We start from the raw sequence: 26,317 nt of genomic DNA, 5'->3' as shown, positions 1-26,317 counted from the left end.
TACTCTTTAATTAAATTATCTGTTTAATTTCTAATTTAAAAAGGGATATTAAATAAGTATATAAAACACTTTCTCTTCCCTCCCCCCCCATCGGAAGCCTCTGTCTTGCGCACGATGCAGCATGAGTATTATACATTGCAGATGCAAGCACCCACCCGTGTGTTTTTTCTCCTTCTGAAAGCCATCAGTCGGATGGGGAGTTCCTAGTGGTTAGTAGTCGCTTGTTGTGAGTCTGTTTTTAGACTGTCTTGTCTTTTTGGAAGCTTTCCGTGTTGTACATTATCAGGCGTTGAAAATTCAATTGCAGATGATGTTTGGCAGCATGCTGACACAGACCGAGTACCTTTTTGATTATTATTATTATTAATAATAATTTTAATCACAGAACTAGATTATATATATCCACATAGATGTACAGACACGCTTTCAGGGGGGTGTGTGTGTGCGCGCGTGTGTAAGGTGGGTTTCACATACACCACAGCGTATATTGCAGATACGCACATAGCCAAGATTCTCAGACACGGCTTAGGGATTCCGGCTGCCTTCACATTTGATTCCCCAGCCCAAGATGTGGAAAAGGGGCCTGATATTTACAGTACGTCATGAAAAAAAAAAATCTTGACGTTCTTAAGGGTCATTCACACTGGGCATGCAAACTGAAGGCAGCAAAAGTTGCTTTCTTTTTCCCCCCTTCAATCTTGGCATACATATATATTATTTTTTTATATATATATATGTATAAAAATAAATATATATATATAAAAAAGAGAGAAAAACACAAACATACATACACACAGACACAAATGCACACATTCACATACACACACACACCCCCCTACTGTGTATATACTTTTGATTAATATCCCTTTCCAGAAATGTTCCATAAGCATCTTGGATGCTCTTGAGTGGCAGCTCTGTGCATGAAGAAAGCAGACAGTGCTGAACAACTGTGTGGCTATGCACCGGTCCCCATTCTTGCTTCAGCACACTGTAGGCCTTGTGTCCTTTTGCAGCCACCAAGGGCGGGAAATCTAGACTCCTGTGATACTTCCTTGAATGGAAAGTTAGTGCGCATCAGCTGCCCACCATCCTTAAGAGAAGCCAGCGTGTCTCTCTGGCAAAGTTTCTATAGCGAATAAAGTCAACGCAAAATGTACACTGACATCCCATGTCCCAGCAAGGCAGGCAGGTTATGAGACGAGTAAGGGCGAAGGTTGGGGGAAGAGAGGGGAGGAGGAATCCTTGATCACGCAGATGGCCATTTCCTTGGCCTTTGACCCATCGCACCCTAGGATGCCGCTCTTTGGAACTCCCTGCCCATCCTCTCCGTCACTTCTCCTCCCTGTCCCAGGCAAGGAGAAGGTGGTTTGTGGTACAGCACACTCTACAGAGAAACAGCGGAGGCCGCACAAGTCAGTTAGAGTTAAGAAGTTTACACCCAGCGCTTCTACTCAAGTCCAGTCTTAGCTTGTTTCTTATGCCCCAAGTAGCCCGCTTGTGTCCACAGCAGTCGGGTATTATCCAGTGAAGACACCAATAACATTAGCAATGTTAAAAAAAATAATCAGTATATATATATATTTTATATATATATGTGTGTGTGTGTGTGGTTAAGATATACATATATGTATATATAGATGTGGTAAAAATATATATACATATATATATATGTATATGCATGTATACACACATATATATGTATGCATGGAAAAACCCATCAAATACACCCCTATAGTCTTCCTGGCTCTGTTATTTAGCAGCATGAAAAGAAAAATAAAGTAAAACAGTTCAAAACCCAAAGGTGAATTCTGTGCGGCGGGTGCCTTGGGGAATGTTCCTTCCGGAGTCCATCGTCCGTACTGAAAGTGCTGTGCTCTACCGATCCTTCATTTTTAGGGTTCATTTGGATTAGTGTTTTGTTTTTTTCTGTCCAGGCGAGAAATCAGGCTCCAGAAACAGGGCCGTTCCCCCTTCTTTTCCGCTGCTCACCGTCTCGGTTTTTCACATCTGTCAGAGACGAGAGGAAAGGAAAAAAAGAGAGGAGGGGTTAATGTTTGTGATGGGCGTACAAGTAGGACAGGGAAGGGAAGGAGGGGAGGTGGCTAATGTGTTTAAGAGCACATGGTGTTAAGGCATGGCATGACGTCACTGGTGGGGTGAAGTGCTGTGCAGATGGGGCAAAACAGCTGAGAATCTCGACCCACGAATGGGTCAATGAATTCTATTCCCCCAGGCCCACCAAGAAGGGGCGGGGGGGATACTGGCACAGGGGTAAATTTAGGAGCAGAATCAGAGGCTTCCTCACAGATGAGCTGAGTGTCTTGTTTGCACCCTCTCACACCATGCGCACATAGATACACACAAACACACAGAAAAACAAGGCTAAGCAATGCATGCAGAAAGACACACTCCCTCAGCTCTCCACCTAGCCTGCTGTTTGGGTTGGAAGCAGTGCAGACAAGGCCTCATGCAGGCAAGAAGGTGAAAAGAAAGTGCCTCTCATTCCACTAGCTGCCATGAGCAGGGGTTAGCACCAGAGAACAGCAGCAGCAGCCTGAAGAAGCAGCAGGAGAAGTGAGAATTTACCCTCCCCTGTAGGACCCAATTCTAATTCTACAAGAAAGAGCATGAGGAACTGTAGCTTAACCAGCTTTTTATCTGGAAACAGATAAGCTACCCACTCCTATGACTCCTCCCCATCTTTCTGGCCAACACACCAGCTCTGGAAATGTCCCTTAGTGCCAATTATCCCACCACAGAGAGGGACTAGTAAGAGAAACTAGTAAACCCCTTCTACCATTATGACTTCTTTGCGGTATTGTTTGTTTTTTCTTTGTATTTGTGACTATTTGTCACTCTTCAAACTCTGTAGGGTAATTTCCAGTTATTCTGGGGTTTGGGAACAGGAGCAGAGGGAAAAGGCCAAAGTTAGGTCTGATCTCATGCTTCAGGTTATGCTCGCTGGGAGAAGTTTAACTCCAGAAGCTGCTCTGTTCTGGCCTCTCCATCAATTACTTTCCCACTGAAATTACAGCACCCCAGAAAATTCCTCTGTATACAGAGCAGTTTCCACCACACTGGCAGTGCCAGTACCTCTCTGGTTTGGGCACAAAGCATTTTCACACCTAAAGGAAGCACTTCCTACTTGTAGCAGCCTCAGTCATGTAGCCAATTCCAGGCAGGCAAATGGAGGCAAAAGGATGTGTCCTCTTTCAGGATGTAGCCACAGAGGACCCTGGATCTCTCTCCCTTATTCTCTCCCATCCAGGCACTACCACTGCAATACTGTCTTGACAGGAGCAATCTCCTAGATCTCTGTGACAGGGGCCTGAGTTCAGGGTCATAGTCAAAGGCTTGTTAGCAACCCCATTTCTATGTCTCTCTCTGGATAGGTAGGATGATCCCACACGCAGCTGGTGCAAGTCAAGAGACCCCACTGAGTTCACCAAAGCGCTCAGGTGAGAACCAGGAATCAGTTTCTACACATGTCTATGCCACAGATGGTGCGTGACAGAGAGCGCTCGGATGACACATGCACAGCATGAATCTCTGAACAAACACTAACCACACAGTTAGTGTCTTTGCGTCTCCCACCTCACACCTGAAATACAGACCTCTGCCTGCCTTCACCTACAGACAGACTTAATCCTGCTGTATCCCACGTCACAGCCCTGAGTGCAGCCCCTCAAACCACAACTCTGGCCAAGACATGGACAGGGAACTGTGAGCACAGTGCAAGAGGACAGGGGGCTCTCCCTGGCTTTTAAGAGCAAAGAGGCAAAGGAGAATGCAGGGACAGCCTTGAGGGAGGCTCCTGGCTGGGCTTTCCTCACTCTGCACACAGCAGAGTGTCCACAAGCCGCATAAAAAGGGCTTGGAAGACAGGGGTGGTCAAATCCTAGTCAGCTAAGGATTTGTCTTTGTCCAACAGTAAGCTCAGAGTTGCATACAGATAATATACAGAGGGCTACAGACCCTCCCCCTGGCTACCTCAGCAACATGAACTCCGTTATCTTGTTTTACGGGAAAGGATACCATAGATACAAACACCCTGTCTCTGGGAGCCGTCCTTGTCCAAGTCCTGACAGCACATCTGAAACGCACAGCCGCCCTTTGACACAAGGAAACTCTGTCCTCATCTCAGTTAGCCCCTCTGCCCTCTGGCCCACATAGGACAGAGAAAAGAAGTAATCATATAGCACTGGTGCCAGAAGTCAGCAGGAAGCAAGCTCCCCCCTCTTTCTCTTTCTCTCTCTTTCTCTTTGTGTGTTTCTCTTTCATCCTTCACGACACAAACCTGCAAGTGCGCTCGTTTAACTCAAGCTGCCTCGACTTGCAACGTGAGTCTGTGAATTTGCAGGAACATTTACAGGTCTGGGGATCTTGTACAAACAAGTGCTTTCTCCTCTCTGAGCAAGGCTCACAGTGACTGCAAAAAGGCAAAAGGAAAGATGTCTAAGCTACAGCGCTTCAGCAGAAAGAAAATACACATGCAACACCCTAAACATCAAAGCAATCCCCTTGCCCCCTCCCGCAGCCCCCATGCTGCCCACTGGAGCGTCGCGGGCTGATGGATTTTCCAGCAGCACCCCAGCAGTTCCAGGACAGCACCCCCTTGCATTAGCGTAAAGAGAAAGAAAACAGGCTCTCTGCACAGTATTCACAAATGCTGCATTGGATCCATCGGCACAGGCCAGAGGGAGGAAGAAGGGGAAAGCAAGGATGGGAAGGTGAGAGGTCCCAACCAGCTACTGATGTATCAATGACAGGAGTTCTCTGAAGGGGGCTATTCGAGTAGAAAGAGGCCAGCAGCTAAATGAGTTAAATACACAGGGTCTCTCCTCCCCTGGAAAGCAGTGGGGGTCCAGCATCACATGCTTACCCCTGCAGCCTGCACTGCCCTCCTTTCTGTAAGCCCCATCCCAACCTTGCCGCCTAGGAGTCTCCTACAGAGGGGCCGTGAATTTACAATGCAGAATTCTGTGAACCACCGTGAGACAGGCAGAGCAAAAGAGACAGAGAGAGAGACAGGGAGAGAGAAGCCACCAAATCCAGCAGAGAGAGGAAAAAAGAGAGAGAGCCCCCCCAGTTCCCCAGCACCCCCTCTCCGGCTTCCCACCATCCCACCTCTCCTCTCCGCCTGTGACTCCACCAGACACGCACGCACACGCGCGCACGCACGCACGCACACACGCACACATGCACGGCAGATGCCAGCCTGCCTGTCGCCAGTCGTTGTAGCAGCAAGGGCACAAGACGAGTGGGGGAAAGCAGACGACAGAGTTGCAACCGGAAGGCATGGAAAAGAGGTGCAGGGCACTCGCCCACCCACCCGTGCTCTCGTGCCTTGGGAAAATGGTCGCCACTGATGATTAGAGAGAGCCAAGCAAGCTAAAGCCACCTTCCCTGAGATACCCTCAGTGCCAGCGCGGTGCCACCACCAGTGCTGCCCCTGCAGGGTCTGCAGCCCACCAGTGACTGGGGGTGGGGGGTGAGAGTTGAGTGAGCAGCAAGCAGGCGGATTGGTTTGGGGAGAGGGAGGGAAGAGAGTCTACAAGCAGAGGACACAAACGTACAAGCTGGGTGGTTTGTACCGGCCTTTCTTGCGCTTTCTCTTTTGACCCTTCCCCTTTCCTCGCTTTGATTTTCTGGAAGAAAAACAAAAAAAAACAGAGAGAGAGAGAGAGAGAGAGAGAGGAGGAAAGAAAGGGAGAGAGAGAGAAAAACCGGAAGAAAATGCAAGGAAGAAGAGAAAAAAAAATACAGCCATGTGCCTTGCTGGGAGGAGGGAAGCACATGAGGCAGGATTGGAAGGCAAGTCCCGGGGCCGAAGCACAGATCTCCACCTCGCACACACATTCACCGGCCCTCCTGCGCTCCTGCCAGCACCGCAACCAGCCTGCCCACAGCCAAGGCAATGCCAGGGGACTCAGCAGAGACCACCTCCAGCAGGGCTGCTGCCAGCAGAGGCAGATCTGCTGCAGCCTCAGAGGGGCACCCGCTCCCTCCAGAGAGGGGCACTGGGAAAGGGACAAGGGGTGAGGGGGAAGGAACAGAAAGCTTCGTGAAAGCATCACGCAACCGCAGTGAGTGCAGACAACCGTTCCAGGCAACAAGCGCGGGCGCACGCTGACTGGCAAGAGGCAACCTGAGCAGAGGGGCTCTCCCCAGGGAAAAGGAAACCGCTCTGACCTGATGCGCTGCCCGGCACTGGGCCTAGGAGGGGCCAGCCGAGCTCAAACAGCTGTGCTGCAGGGCTGGCGGTAATCCTGCCTTGGGATGGGAGCAAAGGGGGCCTGGCCTCAGCACCCCGCAGACAAGGGGAGAGACCTGGTCTATGCAGCAGTGCTGTGTGGGAGAGGGCTATCTAGCTCCAAGGCTCTGCTCACCCCCTCCACCTCCTGCCTGTGGTTTGGAGGACTCCAGGAGACCTCACTGGATGTCTGCTAACATCCCCTCTGGCAGCCTCCATCCTGAGTACCAAAGGGGAAAGAGGGAGGCCTGACCTAGTTATGATACCCAGGAGATAACCCGCAAGCAGCTGTCAGATCTTCCCTCCTTTCCTTCCCTCCCCTCGCCTTCCACATGGATCTGCCAGACAGACAAGTGGACGGAGCCAAGGCACTGACTCTCTTCCGAAAAATTCACCAGTTGCTCCTGACTCTTGGGCAGGAGCTGGGACAGGCAGGGGCTAGGATGTGCAGGCCTGGACACTAACCGTGTATCCCTACAGGCCAGTGAGAGCACAGGGAGGGAGGGAGGCTGGAGCCTGCGCTGCTCCTTGAGCCACGTTAGCACAGGACCAAGGGAGAGACAAGCAAGGAGAAGGCCCTAGGCAAAGCACCAGGGCTTGTCAGGCAAGTGAGCCCCAGCACTGTGGCAGTTCAGCAAAGGCTCCCTCGTTCCCTGGTGCAGCCCACCGCAGGAGGGAGCTGCCAAGGGGGCATGGAGGGACAGAAGGGAAAGCACCATAGGTGTCTCTTAGGCCCTGTTCAAGTCGTCTCACTGGAACGAGTGTCAGAGCATCAGCTCGCTCCCAGCCTCTGCCCTACATGTCAGGAGTCACAGGGAGGTGGTGAGGGGAGGAAAATCGACCTGAAGGGAGGAGAGGGGCACCAATATAACAGGACTTTCAATGCAGCACAAATCAAAGCACACCAATCTCTCCCATCCCTTCCCTTCCTTCCCCGGGGAGTGCAGAACCAGCAAAGAGCAGGCAAGGTGCTGTTAGAAGAGGAAAGGGAATGCAACACAGTCCGGGCTGGCTGCTTCACCCACACCCCATCCTCACCAGAGTTCACACAGACCCAAATCTCGCACACCTTCAAACCACAGAGCCACACAAACCGACCGTCCCCGACACGGCCCTGCACAGAGAGGAGTGTTGGCTGCACGCAGCCCGATGCAGCCAGGAGCAGATTTCCAGGGGGAGAAGGAGAGGCTGGAAGGCAGGTAGAAATATACAACCACCAAGAGAGGGGTGAAAGAAGTTCTCTCACTCTCCCACTTGCTCTCTCTGTCTCTGTTTCAGCCTCATCTCCCAGTATTCACCCCCTTCCTCTCCAACTCCGCACCTCTAAATGGCAGAGTCACTATCCCAGCCATGCGCAGTCCAGCTGAGCCTCTCGCCCAGAGAGGTCACTCTTTCTTTTCGATGTTGTTCCACATTTTGTGATCGTCCCTGCGACTACTGCAGGACGAGAGCGTATTTCTCTACCTTCCACAACCTTTTTACTTTGGGGAGGAGGGAAAGGGAAGGTTGTTCCTTAAGCTCCTTCAGGTCACCAGAGCAAATCCATCAGATTGAAAAAAACTCTCAAGAAAGCCTCCACCAAGACCCGGTCAGGACATCCACCTCCCTTTACACCCTCCTGAGCCCCCACCCAACCAAAACCAGCATCACATCCTGCATGGCATCAGTCCTGCCTCCACCAGGCCTCTATTGGCACCTCTCCTTGTAGCCAGCAGAGTTCCTACCCAAGCTGCTGTGAAAGAAGCCAGCAAGTACTCACTCAAGCAGCAAGAAAAAAATTAATAATAAAGAAAGGTAGCAATTTGCAGTAACCAGAAACACCCCAGGAAGAGGGAAGGGAGAATCGGGGCTGCACCTTGAATCCATTCTGGTAGGACACACACGTCGGGACTTCCCTGACTCAGGATAAAGCATTAGGAATGACTGCCATGGCCATGGGTCATGCAAGCTCCAGGTCTGGGGTATGAAGGAAGGACCGTCAGATCTGGGTTTCTGTGCCCACCTGGAACGGATTCAGAGTGTCGCCCCATGCACTACCATATGCCATTTCCAAAAACACCTTCTCAAAGTGAGTATCTCCAACCAAAGAAAAGGGCAAGGGGCAGTGGGGAGAGGAAACGCCAACCAACCACCAAAAGAGAAAGGAGGAAAGGCTTGTCACTTACTTTTCTTGTTTGTTTTTGACATCTTTCTTTGGTCTGTGGGGGAAGAGAGAACAAAGGCCTCATTAGAAGGGAGCTTACCACATACGCTTCCAGTATTATCCCCAGTTCCCACCAAGTCCAGGGAAGGACATGTACAGCTGGCATTGCAGGATGCCTATGGCACAGGGTAAGTGGTCCTTCTCAAAGTGTTTGCTCTCCTGTTGCACCTCGCTGGCAGCCAGTGCCAAAAGACCCCAGGGTGCAGGCTAGCATTGTCCACCTGTGATATCTAGAGATGAGGGAGCCTCGCCAGCAAAGGACTTCTTTTCCCAGGCTCAGCAAACCAACTGAGGAGACTGCAGAAGCCTCTGGACAACAGTCCCAACCCAATGGCAGAAAAAAGGAAAGGCTCAGAATAAGTTTATTGCAAGAAGAACCAGTGCTGCTCCATTCTCACCTGCAGTCACATTTACTGTGCTGTAAGAAGCTCATGTGCGCTATGTGCTGACTCTGATGGGGTTTAATTCTCATGATCTGGAATGAAAGAAACAGAGAGGGTCACTGCCCATTCACTATTTATACTCACAGCTCCAAATCAGCCCGCTGCGTGGCAAAGCATTTGCACCCCAGGTGCTCCTGGGAAGAGCATGGCAGAGTTTGAGCTGGCTTTGAGGCCCCATTCTCCCAGTCAGGGAAGGCCTTTGATCACAAGCAAGCGGCAACACCAGGCTCGTGCCAAACCTCTGTTTGCTCATGCATGCAAGGTGCCAGCACTGGTGGACTGCCTTGGAGACAGGCATGGGATAGGGCGTAACACCATGGCAAGGTTCTCACTGAGCCATCCCTGGTTAATGCTAGAGAGGCATAACGGAGCATCCAGCCTGCTCTCATGTAGAGGCATGCTTCAGTCTAATGCAAAGGCCCACAGCAAAAGCTCCATATCCAACTCCTTTTCCCTGAGCCACCACTCCTTCCCAGCTGACATCTCACTTTCTCAGTGACTCGACACACAAAGTAAACCTGGTGATCTGCACTTAAAACAGCCCTGCAGAGCCAGACATTGCCCATCCCCCAGCCCCATGTGCCTCCAGGGAAGTTATATTGGAAACTATGCACGTATCGTTAGTCTCTCAACCCGGAACCTGGCTGGACCACTAGCTCTAACATTTGCACCAGAGATCTGTTCAAGTCCCTCTGACCCTCTACAGGCATGTGGGCATAACAGCCAAAAACAGTAAATCAGCAAGGAATGGTAGGAACAAAACCATCCCTAGCTACACCACGCTAGTAGGCTCTGGCCCAGGCTGTGGTAAAGCAGTATGGAGAACCATGGAAGGGCACAGACAGGTTCTCTGCCAGAGTTCAAACACAGCTCAAATGACAAGTAAAAAGAGCTTGCTGGTAATCACATAGTCCTGCATGTCTCTCATCCATATCAAAAAGTGATGGCAATATTTACAGTGGCCATTCAAGAGGCTGAGGGACAAAAGTAGGTGAGGGAGCTATGGGATAAGGGTAATGGGCACCAGCACCATTGTGGACACAAGCTGGGATCCAGGCTGGCAGATAAGGACATTGACAAAGCTCTCTAAAGCAGGGTTTGCATCTTCCCCATGTGCCCAGCCTTTGCTATCACAGCCATCTCTGTCTCTTCCAAGGAATGAATTCAGCAGCCTCCAAACAAAGGAGGAGGACTCCCAGAGGCAGAAAGGCTTTTCCACTTGACACTGAAGCAGTGTGTTTCTTAGAGCCCCTTTCCACCCCTGCTGTGCCAATGTAGCTAATGACCCAAATCCCCTGCTCTGTTGGTAAAGGCTGACCTCACATGCCCTCGGGGAGAGAGTACTGACAGGCTTTCCCCTTTTGCACTACTCAACTGCCTTCAGAGCAACAGCTGTGTGGACCAAACGCAGAGTTAAGGTAGAGCAAGGGCCCAAGGAGTATCTTCTTTGGAGCCTCAGAGATAACAGCATCAGGGAGCCTCAGAGATAACAGCATCAGAAATGCTCCTTTGCGCTCTCTAAGCATGAAGTGTTCCTTTGCAGAAATGCTCCTTTGCACGCTCCTGGCTACTGTATTTGGGCACTTGTGAGGTCAGAGCCAAAAAACAGATTTTCCTCTTAGCCTTGAATAGAGATGGGCAACTCATCTTTTAACCCTGCATGGTGTAATGCTGGGCACAAGGGTCAGGAGAGACGTGAGCCCTCCTGATCCAACAATCTCCTGTTCCCTGTGGTAGGCTGCCCTTCCTCTGAATTAGCTGGGAGCTGGACTTGGAGTCACTGCGATAGCTGACCTGCTTCCTCCACCCAAGCATGCCAGCTTGCAAGCTGCGCCCTCACCTCCATCGTGACGTTGTACACATCCACAGGGACACATTCTAGGCCCTCATCGCCGCAGCAACCCGCACATCTCATCAGAGGCACACAGGATGGCTTGAATATGTACTCCACCTCATCAGGGTACTCCTGGAAAATGTCCACCAGGGTCTCAATTGTCCTGCAGAAGCTGCGCTCGTAGACTTCCAGGAATTTGATAACTAAAAGGAGGAATGGAGGGAATAAGTTAATGCATACTTAGCTCAAGAATGTCTAGTGCTTCACCCCTTAAAACGAGCCAGACAGTTGCAACACATCTACCCTATGCTCTTCACTAACAGTCTTGCAGGCCTAAGTCCTTTGTCTCTGCCCTACGCACGCACACACACACACACAAATTAAGTGGGGAAGAGAAAGAGACAATCTCTTCCTACTGCTGCTTCAAGGCAGAGGCAAGATAGTCAAGAGAGCCTCACTATTTGCCTCCCTGGCACCATGATGTGTCCCACAGGTGCCTCCTTCCCAAACCCCTTTCCCACTATCCCCCATACTCTCAGATATGCTGCCACTACACATATTAGCTCAGCCAAGAAGCACCTGAGGCTGCTGCAGATGATCTGCGCTCTGGATTAAGGCCCTTCACTGGTTTGCCTTTTACTCCCTTTCAAAACAGCCAGTGGATGCCCCAGAGGGTTTCAGAAGGCAAGGGGATAAGCCAGAAGCATCCTTTCTACAAACCTCGGTGCAGAGACACTTCCGAGAACAAGCAGAGGGTTCTGACCCATGCATCCACGTATCTTCACTCTTCCCATCAGCTACCTCTTTTGCCCATGCGAAACACCCACCTCAACAGGCCACCTCAGAACCACAACAGCACCTGGTACAAGTCACAGCCCCCGTGTCTCCACACTGACCACCTTCCCAGACCAAGGAATCAAGCCACCCACTGAAAGATTCACGGCAAGCCCACAGCACCCCCAGGATTAACTAGACCATATACTTGGCTACTGAACCACAATGAGGTAGTGTGGGAGGGGGAACAGGGTGGATCTGCCATTATCCCCTGCCTTCCCTCTGAATGAAGCAAACACAAACTGCTTGTGATCTGCACTGATTTCACAAGCGTTTCTCAATGTTTCCCAGCCTCTTGCCAGAGCTTCGTTTTGCTGCTTGGTCAAGGGTTGGAGAGATTTAAAGAGATGAGAGATAGGACAGATAAGTGCACACGCACAAAACCCAGCTGCTAGTACAGTTCTGCAAACAGTGAGTACCTGGAGCCGTCCAGGCCTCCTAGCTCTACCAGCAGCAGGCAAAGGAGGATGTCTCAAATGGAGCAAAGGATAAGAGTATGCGCAAAGAGATACTACCTGCCCCATGCTGTTATGCACTATAATGATCCACCTGTACAATATGCAGAGTCCTACAGCACCAAGGTTGATAACTCTAAGTGATAAGCACAAACTGCTTGCATCATGGAAAAAATGGTCTCCAGTAGGCGTTTCTAAAGTGCACTGAACTTGTGACAAACTGGCATAAAGGTTACTTTGCCACAAAAATGCAAAAGCTGCAGGGCTTGGAGCTCACAGCCCGCAGTTAATTGTTGAAAGTTAATTCTAGGTCATGCAGAGCTGACAGTGCCACGGTGCTGAGAGCGGGTACAAGAGGGGAGGAGCTTCCATCCAGGGAGTTTGAAGTGTCAGAGAGCGTGAGCAGCTATTAAAAGAGAAAGTGGCCTGTGAAAGGGAAATGTAGCCTGGCAGGCATGGACTGCTTGTTGGTATTCCTTGTCTAGAAGACAGCATGTTTCTGTTCCTCTTCCCTTCCTCTTCCCTCCTCCCTTAACTGCAGCATGCCTCCTGTCTGTTCCACTATTTTGTCTGCAGCTACTACCTCCTTCTTCCCATTCCCCTTCGAAGTGACCTTAGTCACCACCTATGTTCCATCAAGTTGAACAATTTAATATATGGGAAGTTCTGCAGGCACAACGACAGCCACCGAACTGCACTGTTGATTATTCACGCCGTGCCAGCAGAAAGGACCTGGGAACTCTGGCCGTAAAGGCACAGTTCTGGATAAAAATGCTTACAGACCTATGTCGAGGGGCGGGAGGGAAGAAAAGAGGGAGGGAAAGTGGCAGTTACCTGTGCAGATCAAATGCTGCTCATCGCAGTAGTCTGGGGCATAAAGAGGCAGAAACCAAAACAGAGTAGAAAACTGAAGTGAAACTGATTCACGTCTGCCACACTTTCTAAATGTTTGCACTGCGCAAGCAGCTGGATTACACCAGAGAATCCAGACTACAGATTGGCCACAGAACAGCACATTCAACTCCTTTTGCAGAGCCTTTACTTTCATAGCTGTGCCTTGATGACAGTACTTGAGATCTGGGAGATCTGACAGGACCAAATCCTTCCCATAAAGACCTGGGAGTTTTTGCCTTTACTTTAACATATGATGATTTTCCAAAGTCTGAATCAGCCTCTGAAAATGAAACAGGAAGCCTTTCTCCAGCTGCCAGTCAGAACATCCTGCTACAAAAGGCACATTGCCTTGATTTCTCTGGACACGGAGCATTCACACAGAGACTGTGCAATGCTCATAGTCCATTTGCACAGTTAGCACCCAAACCGGAGCGCATGACTGAGATACAGTCATCCTCACCACAAAGCCCTGCCCTTGCTATGGTACCTACGCTTATTCCTATGTACCAGGAGTCATATTCCACACTTTGCTGGGCTGATTCAGTCTGTGCTTCCTTTCCATTGGTTGTGTCAGGGACGGAAGAAGGTCTGTCTTTCATGGGGAAACATAGGAAGGTCACCGAAGGACTAACACCACTTGGCCTGCTCCCTTCCTGCAATTTGGGCTTCAGCCCACGTTAAAGTTAATCCTGCGTTTAACCCACACCCCTACCCTGCAAAACACCTCCAGATTTGAGTCAGAGGTTCTTCTTTGCGAATGGAAGGGGAAGTAAGGTTAAAACCCAGTCAGGGCCCACATTAACTCTTCAGGGCAGACATAGCCACAGCAGACAGGATTAAGTCCAAATTTGGAGCAGTCGAGTGGGAACATGCTAGACTAGAAAAGGAGCAAGTCTATGATCATTTTGCCTCCCCCCTCGTCAACGACTTAGCAGCAATACAGACACACTGTTCTTTTAAAAATAAAAGTGCAGCCACAAGTGCTGGTGGTTTCCTTTATTTATACCAGAAAATCTTTTCTCGTGGAACAAACAAAGAGTGTTTGTCTGACTCCTCTACAACTTCCCGTGCCACAAAACATGTGGAACGCTCTCTTGAGCACAAAAGGGTAGGGGCTGAAGCTAAAATTACAGTCTCCAACCAGAGTTAAGTCCATCCCAAATAAAAACCTGTCACAGATCGACATCTCAGAGCAAGCACAAAATGGCCAAAGACACAAAATCACCTTTCACCCCAACCCTAAAGACCCCAAGAGCTTCAGAGGAAGGAACTGCAGGACTGTCTTTGTGGAACAGAGGCACATCATCACCTCCTCTTCACAGATGAGAAACTGAGGTACTGAGAGAGGACCTCCAAGGTCATACAGCAGGACAGAAGTAGAGCCAGGAAGGTAATGCTGAGAGTCCTGATTTCTAGCTCACAGATATATCTGCATCGCAGAACCAGAAAAAGCACCAAGGCAATAGCACCAAAGTCTCACCGCTCACATTGCCAGACCAACTTCTCCCATGATCCCATCAGCCTTCTTGTGACCGGGAATTAAATTCTGTTTGATTCTTCCCCTCCCCAGGAAGGTAGTCGGACACAACAAATGGCATAGATGAGGACACTGGCTCTTTTCTACCAAGAGCAGAGGACTGGTTACCAAAATAAGCCTCACAGCAGGCTCCATCTTGATCCCTCTGGAGTCATTGAACCTTCTTCTGTTGACTTCAGCAGGAGCAAGGGTCAAGCGCAACAGGCGGCAGCCCGCCAACAAATCAGAAATTTTGCCCATGCAAAATGGACACCTATCCCAAAGACAGCCTGCTACAAACCTCTGGCAATGCACATGCAGCCTGCCACACCAATAAAGTTACAGAAATCGAAATACAGTGTGACAAAAAAGAGCCAATCTGGGCCCACACTGCTAGAGCCCTCTGCTGACCTCCAGCTGGAATAACGCTGGAGGTCACAACCCGTGGGGACCCTGCAAGGCCTTCGTCAGACCCTGCCATGCAGCGAGTGGTCTGCTGTACTACGAAGGTATGGGGAAAACATGGTCAGGATGGTCTTAAAGCAGCTGATGATCACCTCAGCCTGAAGGCTCCAAAGTCCACAGCCCTTTTACCCCACTTCTGAACTGAGGACTGCAGGCAGAAAGCCAACCTGCTGCAACGCACAGGGCTCCACCAGACAGGGCACTTGCAGGAGGCATCTCTGACTAACCTGGGGGCTGACTGCTCTTCGGGTCTACATTTACTCACACAAACCAACGAGGCAGAGGACACTGCCACAGCCTGGCCTTTGGGCAGCCGGAGAGACACAAAATGACAACGCCTGCAGAGGCACCACCACATTTCCTCACCAAGCAATGGTCCTGTCCCTACTGGACCGCCAGCAACGAATTAAGCAGAATCTATCAGCTCACACTGCCGTCCCCTGAACCCTCTAAGCCTGCTAGCTCAAATCGCAGTAAAAGGGTGTATTTTTCAAGCCTGGCTCTGTACAGTGCTTAGCAATATCCTGACTGGGGGGATACCCATGGTTGTCAGGAGGCACGACTCCAGAAAATCATCCTGGGCTGTCCTCTTTTCCTTCTCTCCCCCCGGAGACCCGCCGCCTGGCCATCTGGGAGAGTCGGGGCGCTGCTTCAGCCTTTGTTCGGGGATCAGCCCTGGCCACCCAGCCGGGCACCGCCAGCGCCGCCGGGGAAGAGGCAGGCGGCAAAGATGACAAATCCCTTCCTACGGCACTGTGGCGAATCCCTAGCGAACTGTTCGCCGCTGCTCAGCTCTTTGTGCGTGCGCACGTGTGTGTATATATATATATATAAATGAGCGTGTGTATGTGCACAAGCGCACGCACGCAGTTTTCCTCAGAGTTGTGGGAAGCCAGCAGCGGGCTGGGCCGGCCCTGCTGCCCGCCCCGGCCCCGCGGCCGCCCTGGAGCCCGGCCCCGCGGCCACCACGGCCCCGCGGTCCGGCCCCACGGCCGCCCCGGCCCCACGGCCGCCCCAGGCCCGCCGGGGGGGCGCGGGGGGCGGCGCCGCCGCCGCGAAGGGGTTAATGGCGGCGGAGCCTCCCGCCGGCAGCCCCCCGCTCCCGCCGCCGCCGCTCCCCGGGAGGTGGCGGTGTTGGCCGCCGGCGGCTCCCGGGGCTCGGGCCTCCTTCCCCCGAGCCCCCGGCCGCCCCCACCCGCCGGGAAGCCGCCCAGCGCTTACCTTCATTGGGTTTCCGCTCCCCATCCCCCAGGGCAGGAGCAGCCTTCGACAACTGCAAAGATAACAGAAAATCAGTCACAACACGGAGCCGTTACGCGGTCCCGGGGCGCGGGAGGGCTCCCGGGCCCGCCGCCGCCGCCCCGCCGGGCAGGAGGCGGAGGGAGGCCCCGGCGGGAGGGGGCGCCCCCCGAGGCGGAGCCCTTCCCCTCCAGCCGGCCTGGCGGCACAGAGGGACCTTTTGTTCCCCCCGACCCCCGGGGAGCCGAGAGGGACACGGGCGGAGCGGGCGGGACGGCCCCGGGCCGAGGGAAGGGGCAGGCGGCAGGGAGGGAGGCGGCCGGGCCTCCAGCGCGGCGGGCCCGAGAGGGGTCCCAGAGGGAGAAACGCGTCCCTGGGAACGCGCTTTCGGTGATCACGGTCAAAAACCAGAGAGCAAATCTGGGCCCGGGGGGGGAAGAACAGGGGGGACCGCTGACATGACCGGCGGGCCCGGGCACCGCTCTTCTCCCCCAGGCCTCCATTTCCCCCCCGTAAAGGTGAATCCGGCCCGGGAGGAGAGCAGGGAGGGCAGGGAAGGGAGAAGGGCAGCCAGGCGCGAAAGGGCATCGCTCCCCGCTCAATGTCACAGATGTCTGTCGGTGGCCACCGAGGTGTAGGTATCTGGCAGGGTGTCAGGGCGATTAACTGTGACAGCACCGCTTTGCCGACGAATGCCGCCAAACCGCCCGGGCTTCCCTCCTCTCCTCTGGCAGGGAGGGCGACGCGCGCCCAGTCCCCAGCCCCTGCGTGTCCCAGCAGCAGCACGGCTCCCATCCCTGCGCTCCCCGCAGCTTCCCCAGGACAAAAACCAAAAAGGCCCCAAGCTCTGTATTCACTCCTGCTGCCCTGTTGGGAGCAAGGGCATTTCCACACCGCTGACGCAGGCAGGAGTGGCGACAGGTAACCCACCCCCAGACCAGGATGGAGAAGCGTTACACCGCTTTACTAAGGAAGTCCTTTTAATTCCAGGTGAAACAAAAACTCCACTCTTCCTGCTCTGCGTGAGGGTTTTAGCTCTGACGTAACTTTCCAGCCAAGTCAGGTTTCCCCCTGCTGTTCTGAACCAAAACCAAAAAATGCCCAGCCTTCTTCGCTTCTCCGAGGTATGTTGCCACCTGCGTGACGCCATCCGCCCCAGACCTGCTGCCTTTCAGCAGAGGCCCAAAAAGAGCGTGGCCAATACATACACGCACAATACTGTTTCGTCAGCAGTATGCTGCATTTAGGCTTAGAAAAAGGCCCTCTGATCTCGTAGCTGCACACAGGACTGAATCGAGCAGGCAAAGTCCACCTCAAGCTCACAACAGGAATCTGCCACCTATGGTCTTCTAGGCAGCCTCGTGCAGAGGGCAGCACCACCGTCCCAGCAGCCCAAAGTGTCAGCTTTTAAAAGGAGGGGGCAAGAGAGCCGGCGAAGCCCTAGAAGGCCCTCTCCCAGCCGTTCCTTTGTGTCTGTGCACAGTTCCCTTTGTCTAAGGTCCCCCTGACCGAACTCCTTGCTTCTCATTTCAACCAAAGTCTTTCTGTACCTGGGCATAACTCACCAGCCCAGACCTGAGCCACCCCATGCGTGGATCTGTTTCTTCTCTGGGGAGGAGAGGGCTGTGTGCCCAACCTCAGTGCTGTGACAACAGTTTAAAAAGCAGGTTCCTAGAAATAGTTTCATTCCTGAAGTGTGAAGGTCACTGCAACAGCACAAACAAAATGGAGGCAGCGAGGTTGCAGTGGCCTTCCAAAGCCACTCAGCGCCCGACAACCTATGGGTCAAAAGAAAGCCGTATCAAGGGCAGAAAAGCCTCAATCTGTGTCGTAGCACAGGAAGAGGATCACAAGCCAAGTCAGTTTATCCAAGTCACAACGCCCCCAAGACCTTTCGCAGAGGGATTTTTGGTTCACACACAGAATGACCGTGACGCACTGAGCAAAATTAGCTCGGAGACACCTTGAGGGTCATTCTGCCCATTCTCTATGCGAGGCTGCCCGGCCGGCTGCCAAGCCCACCGCCTCCTCACATGCAAGCACACGTGGTGCACAGGTGATGGGAAGCAGAAGCAAGCCACACACTTTCACTGCTCACCTGCGCCTGGCCAGCACCTCGCCCTGCTCCTGACGTACTGGAGCAGGAGCCAGAACACTCTCCCAGCGCTCACCTAGACCTGGGTTGCGATCCCACCCAGAGGACAGGAAACACGACCGGTAGGAAGCCTGCAGAGAGCTTCTGAGCGCTCCCAGGGGAGCTCTCAGCAGAATCCTGAAAGGTTTCCCAGAATTACCGGTAACATGCCCTCTGCTCAGTATACCAAGAAACTTTTCTGCCCTTGCGGCAGTGCCTTTCACCTGTGGCTAGTGCCCTCAAAGCCCGTCCACTAGAACAGCAGGTGAGGCAGGGGCTTTTGCCTCACTTTAAACCAGGCTGCTACATATCAGACAGGGCAATGGGGAACCAAAAGCCTTCCAAAGGACAAGCAGGCCCGGCGTGCCCTTCGGTGGGAGCCTGAAGGTCACGCTCTCCTCTGCTGGCTTTTGGCATTACCCAACAGCTCTGTAACACAATTTCCTTCCAATAGATTTTCAACATTTCACAGAGGTGTGGAAGCAACCCCTGGGCTCGAGAGCGGGATAAATGACCCTGGGAATGGGGCTGACCAAGGGGAAGCTCCTTTCTGTGCCCTGTGCAGGTCACAGCAAATGCACGTCCCGTGGTGGAGTAAAACCCTCCCTAATAAATAAACCCGCCTCACACCACCCAGGTGTCTGCACCTTCCCTGTCCCCCTTCTCCCCCAAGTCCCTGCCTGAAGCAAGTTGTTCTCTGAAGGGAGAGAAAAGGTTAATCAAGCCATTTCTCTCCAACCATCACCCCGCTCACCACCACCACCAGTACTCTTTCTCTCCCTTCCCCTCCCCCTAATCTGTGCAGCCTCATTAAAAGAGCTTTGTAACTGTTTAGGACTGGAACAAACAATCCATCCACTTTGAGAGGGACTCTGGGACAGGAGTTAAGGCACTTTTCGTCTTAGGCGCTAGAAATTCTTCTCAGCGGTTTCTGCTTAAGCGCGGGGGGGGGGGGGACGGGGGACGGGACTCACTGCACTCCTTCTCCATTGTACAGGCAGACAGAGGTCAGTAATCCCACAAGCTGCCAGCACAGCCAAGGCACCTCTGACACGGAGCAGGACAGACAGGAGAGCGGATTTGGGGTTGCTCAGGAATCAGCGAGCCCCCCTGAGATGTCAGCACAGGCTTCCCCCTCCCCTGCTCCCAAAGGAGCGCTCCTCCTCCCAGCCTGTCCTCGGAGCACGGGCCCACAGCGGCTCTGGGGAAGGTGACCCGCTGCGTCCCGGCTGCCTGCGGGCTGGGGAAGCAGGTTCTGGTGGCTCCCCATCGTAGCCTGGCGCAGAGGCACACCAAAGGCAGGGAGCCTGGTGGGTGTGCGATCATTAGCAGTCTGGTCACAGGCTCGCTCTCCCTACCTCGGTGTCTGATTGCTGCCTGTTCCCATTGGCAATACAGCTGGTGTATCTAGGTCCCCCCACAGTTCAGGGCAGGAAGGGAAGAGTTCCGAGACCCTCATTAGGGGTGACCTGCCACCAGGCTGCCACCGAGACCCTCAGACAAAGGAAGATGGGGAACGACCTGCCATCCCCCGTTCTCTAGGAAGGGGGGACTGGAAGGGAACACCACCAACACAACCTCTCTGACCCCACGGGGCATGAGGACTGTGCACCGCAGCTCAGCACGGGCAAACAGCTGAGAAGGTGGCACTGCAAGACCACCTTTTCCTCCCTCTCCTGCACAGAAAGGCTATTGCCACCAGTGGAGGCAGACACCTGTGGCATCAGCACCACCCAGCCCCGACCATGACTCGGTTTCCCACCGTCCCGGCCTCGCTGCAGGAGCGACTGTAACGACTCCTTCAGTAAGGAGGCATCTCCCTGCCGCCTTCACTAGAGGAGCACCGTGATTCCTGTGTCCCTCCTCCTTCGCCTGCAGGAAAGCTGCCTGACACGCGCTGGACCCCGCTTTCCCAACTCAGCCTCTGCCAGGGCTTTTATTTAATGCTCTCCAATGCGCCTGGCTAGCTAGATAGGTTTTATTCAGCACGACAGTCAGATTAACAGTACAGATAAATATTATCATCAAAGCACAAAACCCTAGTCCCGGCGTGAAGAGTCATGCCTTCTGCCATGCCCAGAGTCATCGTCAAGCTGCCTACGTGAGATCTGCTGGTATTTCTAACGTTCCCATCACCGTGGTGCCCAGGCAATCAACAGACAAATAAGGACAGAACCGAAGGGCAGACCTCACCGTCGATCTGCCTGAGCACTTATATGGCCCGCGTCACCCAGCTATCTGAACATCTCGCAACCTCTCACATATCTATCCCCGCAACATTTTCCCCCCAACGCCACTGCCACCCCGTAATTCCTCCCTACTTTTTTTCCCACCGTTATCCTCTTTCTTTTCTCATCGGCACCATCCTCCTGCCTAGGAGAAAAGGCAGCACGAGGCTTTTACGTGACTCCTGAGGACAGACAGACCTGGACTCTACCTGATCCGCCGTTTCCTCCTCTGGGGAAGAGGAAGGGGAGGGGAGAAGGAGCAAGGGGAGGGTTAAAGGGTATTATCACTAGACACGGATACAGAGCTGTCTAACCTATAGCCGGGGAACAGACGCCACGAAGTTTACTGAGGAGCTGGAGGCAAAGAAACCCCCCGTTTTAGATGAGGGTGGAAAAACTCTTGGAGAGCAGAAAGAATTGTCCCAGGAGCCAAATCTGGCAGGCAGGCAGCACGGAGCTGCTCTGTGCCACACTCGAGCGAGAGCTGCGCCTCAGTTCCCATCGAGCACAGCCTAACGTGCGGCTGTCACTGGAGAAAGTAGAGATATAACAGGCTAGAAACAAAGCGTGCAGTGCCTGCATGACTTCAGTTGCAGCTGTAATGGCTCCTAATTGGGGGGTTACCTTCCAGCATCGGTGCTGAACAAACAGTGTGAATAACTGATTAGTTTGCAAGCGATTTTCACGATTGTGGGAGATGATCTGGCCCGCGTTCTCTCCAAGTGCCGAGGAGAAATGGCAGGAGAGAACTAACCTGTTATAGCCTTTAAAACGTAATCCATGCCCGCCCAGGGAACAGCCACTTTCACGTGGGCACTCCGTCTAAACCCCTTAATATCTCTTGGCAACACAGCCCTCTTGACTCTTTAGAAAACAGACAGATTTATAGGACAGGTTTGCACAGAAAGCTGCCTCTCTTTTTTCTTGAAAGAAAAAGAAAAGGAGGAAGAGTTGGTTTCTAATCCCTCATGAATGACAATGAGGCAAAAGTAAAAGTGACTGAGGAGGAAGAGGAGAGAAAAATGCGCGGTTTTGTAATGTCGGTGCAGGAGATATGTATTTTGAAAAAAAAAAAATCAATCTGGAAGAAATTCAGGATCCATTTTGTCCTCTTTGATCTCTATTTGTTTTTTTCCAGCTAGGTATTTTGAACTCCACTCGGCGGCAGGAACCCGAGCCGGGACCCAAGACAAATACCGCCGAAACACCCTTTTGCAATGTCAGGAGACCCGAGGACGGGAGGCGAGGCTGATGCAAGAAGCCAGCGCGCTGCCTCCCTGCCCCGCGCCACGCCGCGCCCCGCCGGCCGCAGCGCCCCGGGCCCGGCCCCGGCCCCGGCCCCGCCGGGACCCCACGGCCCCGCCAGGACCCCACGGCCGCCCCGGGACCCCACGGCCCCGCCGCCCCGGGAGCCCCGCGCCGGGGGCGTGCAATGCGCGCACATGTGCGCGGGCACTCCGCACGGCGCTGCCGGCCGCTCCGGGGGCCTGCGAAGCGCCGGGCAGCGCTTCCCCCCCCGCTGCAGCATTGCACGCACGCACACACACACACGTGTGTGCGCTGCAGGCGCCCACCCGGAGCCGGTGCCAGCAGCGCGGCGGCACCGCACCGAGCAGGTGGGAGGCGAGGGGGGGCGCGAAAAAAAGAAAGGGGGGGGAAGTCTTCTCCGCCGCCCGTCCCCCCCGTACGCGGGGCACAGAAGCCCCCGTCCCGCCGCCGTCCCCGTCCCCGCCGCTTACCTCCGCGCTCTGCAGATAGAGCAGCGCCGCCAGCCCCCAGTGAATCCAAGTGAGCAGAAAGTTCATGGTTGCCGGCGCACGCCGCGGAGCGGGGCCCGCCGCGCTCCGCCTCGCCGCCGCCGCCCCGCCGCCGCCGCCCCGCCGCGCTCTCGCCCGCGCCTCCTCCGTGCCCGCCGCCGCCGCCTCCTGGGGTGCCGCCGGCCGGGCGCTGCGAGGGGCTCCGGGGGAAGGGGGGTTCCTCTTCGGGGTCTCCGGTTTCACCCCTCCATAAGCCCGGCTCTCCGCCGGCCCCCGCTGCTGCTTTCGGTGGGCGCTCCGCCGGGCCGAGCGCAGGCTCCGCGGCCGCTCCGCCGCCGCCCGGCCCCCGCCGCCGGGCAGTCCGAGCTCCACAGCGGCGCCCGTCCGCGGCCGCTCTCCCCGCGCCGGGGCAGGCAGGCACCCGCGCCGCGCTCGCTCGGTTTCGCGCACTCACGCCAAAGTTTGCGCGGAAAGTTTCAATGCATCTCTTTTCCTGCGCCCCCTCTTCGCGGCGGCTGCCTCCGGCGGCTCCCCGAGCCGGGGTCGCCTCCCCGGGGGGAAGGGGCTGATCCCGCCGCCGCTCGGCCCGACCCCTCTCCGCAAGTCGGGGTGGTGGTGGCGGAGGGGACGACCAGAGCGCTTTCCTCCTGCCCTCTCTGTCTCTCTCTCCCTCTCTCTGTCCACCGCTTTAAAAAAACCAGCAGAATAGTAATGTAAAAAAAAAAAAAAAAAAAAAAAAACAGAAAAAATCCAAACTGGCTAGAGAGGGAGGGAACTGGGGCGGGGGGAGGCTCTGCAGGAAAGGGAGGAAAAAAATCCCAGCGGATCAAAGTATAGGTGGGGGGGAAAATAAATTAAACGAGAGGATAAAGCAAGGCGGCAAGCCAACAGCAGGTCCCGGTGCCCGGGGAGGGCTGCTCCCGCGGCGCGCTGTCCCCCGCCGGCGCGGCGTGCGCTCCTCGCCCCCGGCGCGGCGGCAGCCCCGCTCCCCGCACTCCAGCGGCGGCTCCGCGCAGCGCCCGCTCCCCGCGCAGCGCCCGCCCCACCGCCCGCTCGCCGGCGCTCTGCAACTGCTCGGCGCGGCCGCGGGGAGAGACGCTCCGGCGAAGTCCCACCCTCCCCGGCGATTCCCCTCCCTCCTCCCCTCCCATCCCTTTCTGCGCTGGGCGAAAAGGCCACGGAGGTAAAGCGGTGCGCGCCCCCTCCGCCGCCCTCCCCGCCCGCCCCACTCGGGACCGCAGCCCCCCGCCGCTCCCACGGTACACCCCCGACCTCCCCGCCCTGCCTTCCCCCCGGCCGCCCCACGGGCCGCGCTCCCTCCACCCTTTCTGCCCCGCCGATGGATGCGCGTTCGGGTCAAAATTCACCTTGCCCGTGGGAATTGCTCCAAAGTCCAGCGGAGCCATTTGGGGGGAGGGGGCAGCAGGGGACAAATTGTGATCACAGTCATCTTCCGTCCCCCCCACGGCCTTCGCTTTTCAGATACGGCGATTCCTCAGCACCTATGTGCTAAAGGGGTGGGTTGGGGCCATCCTCAGTTGGGTTTTATTTCTCTTTATCCAGCGCCAACACCCTTGGCTCAGGGGGCCTGCCTGCACGGGCTGAGCCGTGCCCCAGTGTGCAGAAGGGTGCCGTACTGAAGGGGTGAAGATTTTGCCAGGCAAACCTCACCCTGCTTTCTGGGAAGGTATTTGAAGGGCGAAAAGGCAGCTTTGTCTCACTGGGGTTACTGCAGGCATTCCCCAACCGAGCTCCTTCGCCCGTGTCACACGCAAAATTTCCTCATACGGGATATATAGTAACAATATGCGTGTGTCAACATACATAAATCTCTCTCCTGCCACCGTCCTCCCAAGGACCTTGGGTGGCGGATGGAGTGGAAGTCCAGGCTGGCAGAGTCCTGGGGCTCACCGTGGGCTGGAGGAAGGGGAAGGGGAAAAAGACACCAAAGAAAGAAAAGGCCATGTTATCATTAGAAAGCAGGTATTCCAGTGCTGTGCCACAGACTCCTACTGATACAGGCAAAGCGTTGGCTCTATAGAGGCACCTGCTGGCTGAGGGAAACACACGAAACAAACAAACAAAAAAAATCTTTGCTTTCGGTACATCTTAGACCTGTTCTTCCCTTTGTTGATTTTTTAAAGATGTTGTCTCACCCCCTGGTGCAGTATGTGGGGATGCCGCCCGGGTCGCACTGATCCCGGGGAAGGCTGGGAGATGAGTGACAGGTCTGTCTGAGCGAGGAGCGACTCTAGCTCCCGTCCGGCCCCTCCGCTGCCCTGGCTGCGGGGTCGCACCCCGCACCCCTGGTGCCCACGGCCTTCCTTCTGGGCGAGGGGAGAAATCCAGCCTAGTCGAACGCCTGGAGGAGAATATAATCCCTTTCCCCTCAAGGATCACGTTTCTACAGAGTGGTGGGTGTTGTTCAAACATTGCAAAAGAGTCCCTTTTTCTTTGCTCTCTCCGTTTTTTTTTAACTAATTGTTGCAGAGGGTTTCTGAAGAAACAAATATCCATCAAAAATAACCAGAGTTTCCCGTATTCAGAATGCAATTGCCAAAAATGTCCTCCAAGAGATAGGGAGACTTCAAGCCCCCCCGGGAAAAAGAGGGGACATTTCACTAACTGAAGGTAAAGCCAAATTAAAGTTCCCGGAGGCAGGAACCGCTTCTGACTCTGTCACAGCTCACCGTGAGCAGCTCCCTCCTCATGCCAGGCCTCTACACTTCAGATGAGCAGCAAGCAGATAGCTCACTCGGTACTTTTTTCTCTTTATTTGGTAGAAGGTCCTAGGTGCCTTTTCCCCTCCCGCTAGGTGAGCGTTTTATGAATGAAGGTAGCTCTACTGCAAATAACCTGCAATTTTAACACTCCTCTGGATGGACGAAATCCCTCCGGCTGCTGCACTGCTGAAAGTCCCACACAGAAATCTCATAGAAAAGGTTAAATCCGCGAGTGGCAAGGGGGAGCCTTATCCCCTTAAAGCTACAATGTACTGTAAATAATGTACAGAACCCAGCTTCTAAAATTACCACTACAGGATTGCTCATCTCGTCTTACGTTTCATCTGGATCCTGTGATCTTCCCACCTGCCAACATCCTGTTACCAGGAGAGCGGTGTGTGTGAAGTTTGTGCAAATGGTCATTACTTGCCTGAGTTCTGGCGCCAGCAAGGACATTCATGTGCCTTCCATGTTAACGTTACACCGTAATAAATACTGATATTGCTATAGAATCCGCAGTGTTCGTGCTAAGCACCGCTCACCGAAAAAGCAAATCAATGCGTGTCCAGGCTACGCTTCTTTATTAGCCTTGTTAGCTTTCCCATGTCAAAGGGTCCTGAGACAGAAAGAAAGACGGCATCAACAGGCAGGATTTTAAATATGGAATACCTAAAAGCACGAGCTCCATGTTTAGGCACTTAAGGGAAGACGCGTGATTTGCAAAGAGGCTGAGTGATGACTTATTTGGAGCTGTGAGACGCTGAGAACTTTTAAGAACCTGACCATAATTTAGGACTTCATCCTGCAGATTGAATTCAGTGGAAGCTTTGGCATTGACTTCAAAGGGCACAAGATCAAGCCCGTATTTAGGGTCTCGAAATACAAAATTAGGAGCCTAAATTTAGGCATCCATTTTTTAATACCTTGACCCATGTTAGTAATACCCTTCGTCTAATCCCCCTATTTGACCTGAAAAGAGAGGAATGTCAGTAACTCTTTACTGTCTCGCCTAAAAGAACCTGTGGCTGAAAAGGGGGAAATGCAAGAAACACATTCCCCACACTTCGTTTATTTTTTCTCCCCTCTCTTGGATCCCCAAAATAACAGCTGGAGCAATGTTAGCAGAGGAGCTCAGGCCCACTTTGAAATTGGAACAGGAAATGTGAGAAATGGGGACGTTAAAAAACAAAGGAAACAAAACAATATTTTCTTAGAATTCCATCTCGTGGGCAAGTCCGGGGGGAATCTGGATTTGGATAATCTAAATTAGGAGAGAAGTCAGGGAAACAAAGAGTAATTTTAAACATTTTAGTGCCAGAGCTATTTCTTAACACACAGC

At 53.7% G+C, this 26,317-nt stretch overlaps 1 protein-coding gene across 7 annotated transcripts; it reads right to left on the bottom strand.

Annotated features, from left to right (window-relative positions):
* Positions 1-23,324, bottom strand: VEGFA (vascular endothelial growth factor A). Of its 7 annotated transcripts, XM_075496158.1 has the most exons (9): positions 22,238-23,323; positions 16,119-16,170; positions 10,740-10,936; positions 8,855-8,931; positions 8,419-8,451; positions 8,109-8,255; positions 5,577-5,648; positions 4,298-4,429; positions 1-2,007 (listed from the first exon to the last, which is right to left on the bottom strand). In XM_075496158.1, the coding sequence occupies exons 1-9, from the start codon at positions 22,301-22,303 to the stop codon at positions 1,986-1,988; spliced, it is 798 nt and encodes a 265-aa protein (XP_075352273.1). In that variant the 5' UTR covers positions 22,304-23,323; the 3' UTR covers positions 1-1,985. The 7 variants fall into 7 exon arrangements, with proteins under 7 accessions (XP_075352273.1, XP_075352275.1, XP_075352274.1 ...); XM_075496160.1 differs by lacking the exon at positions 4,298-4,429 and having other exon boundaries at positions 22,238-23,324; XM_075496159.1 differs by lacking the exon at positions 5,577-5,648 and having other exon boundaries at positions 22,238-23,322.
* Positions 23,325-26,317: the final 2,993 nt, after the last annotated feature.

This window comes from Mycteria americana, chromosome 3 (genome assembly GCF_035582795.1).
Source record: "Mycteria americana isolate JAX WOST 10 ecotype Jacksonville Zoo and Gardens chromosome 3, USCA_MyAme_1.0, whole genome shotgun sequence".
NCBI lineage: Eukaryota > Metazoa > Chordata > Aves > Ciconiiformes > Ciconiidae > Mycteria > Mycteria americana.
This window is presented reverse-complemented; position numbering and strand designations above follow the sequence as displayed.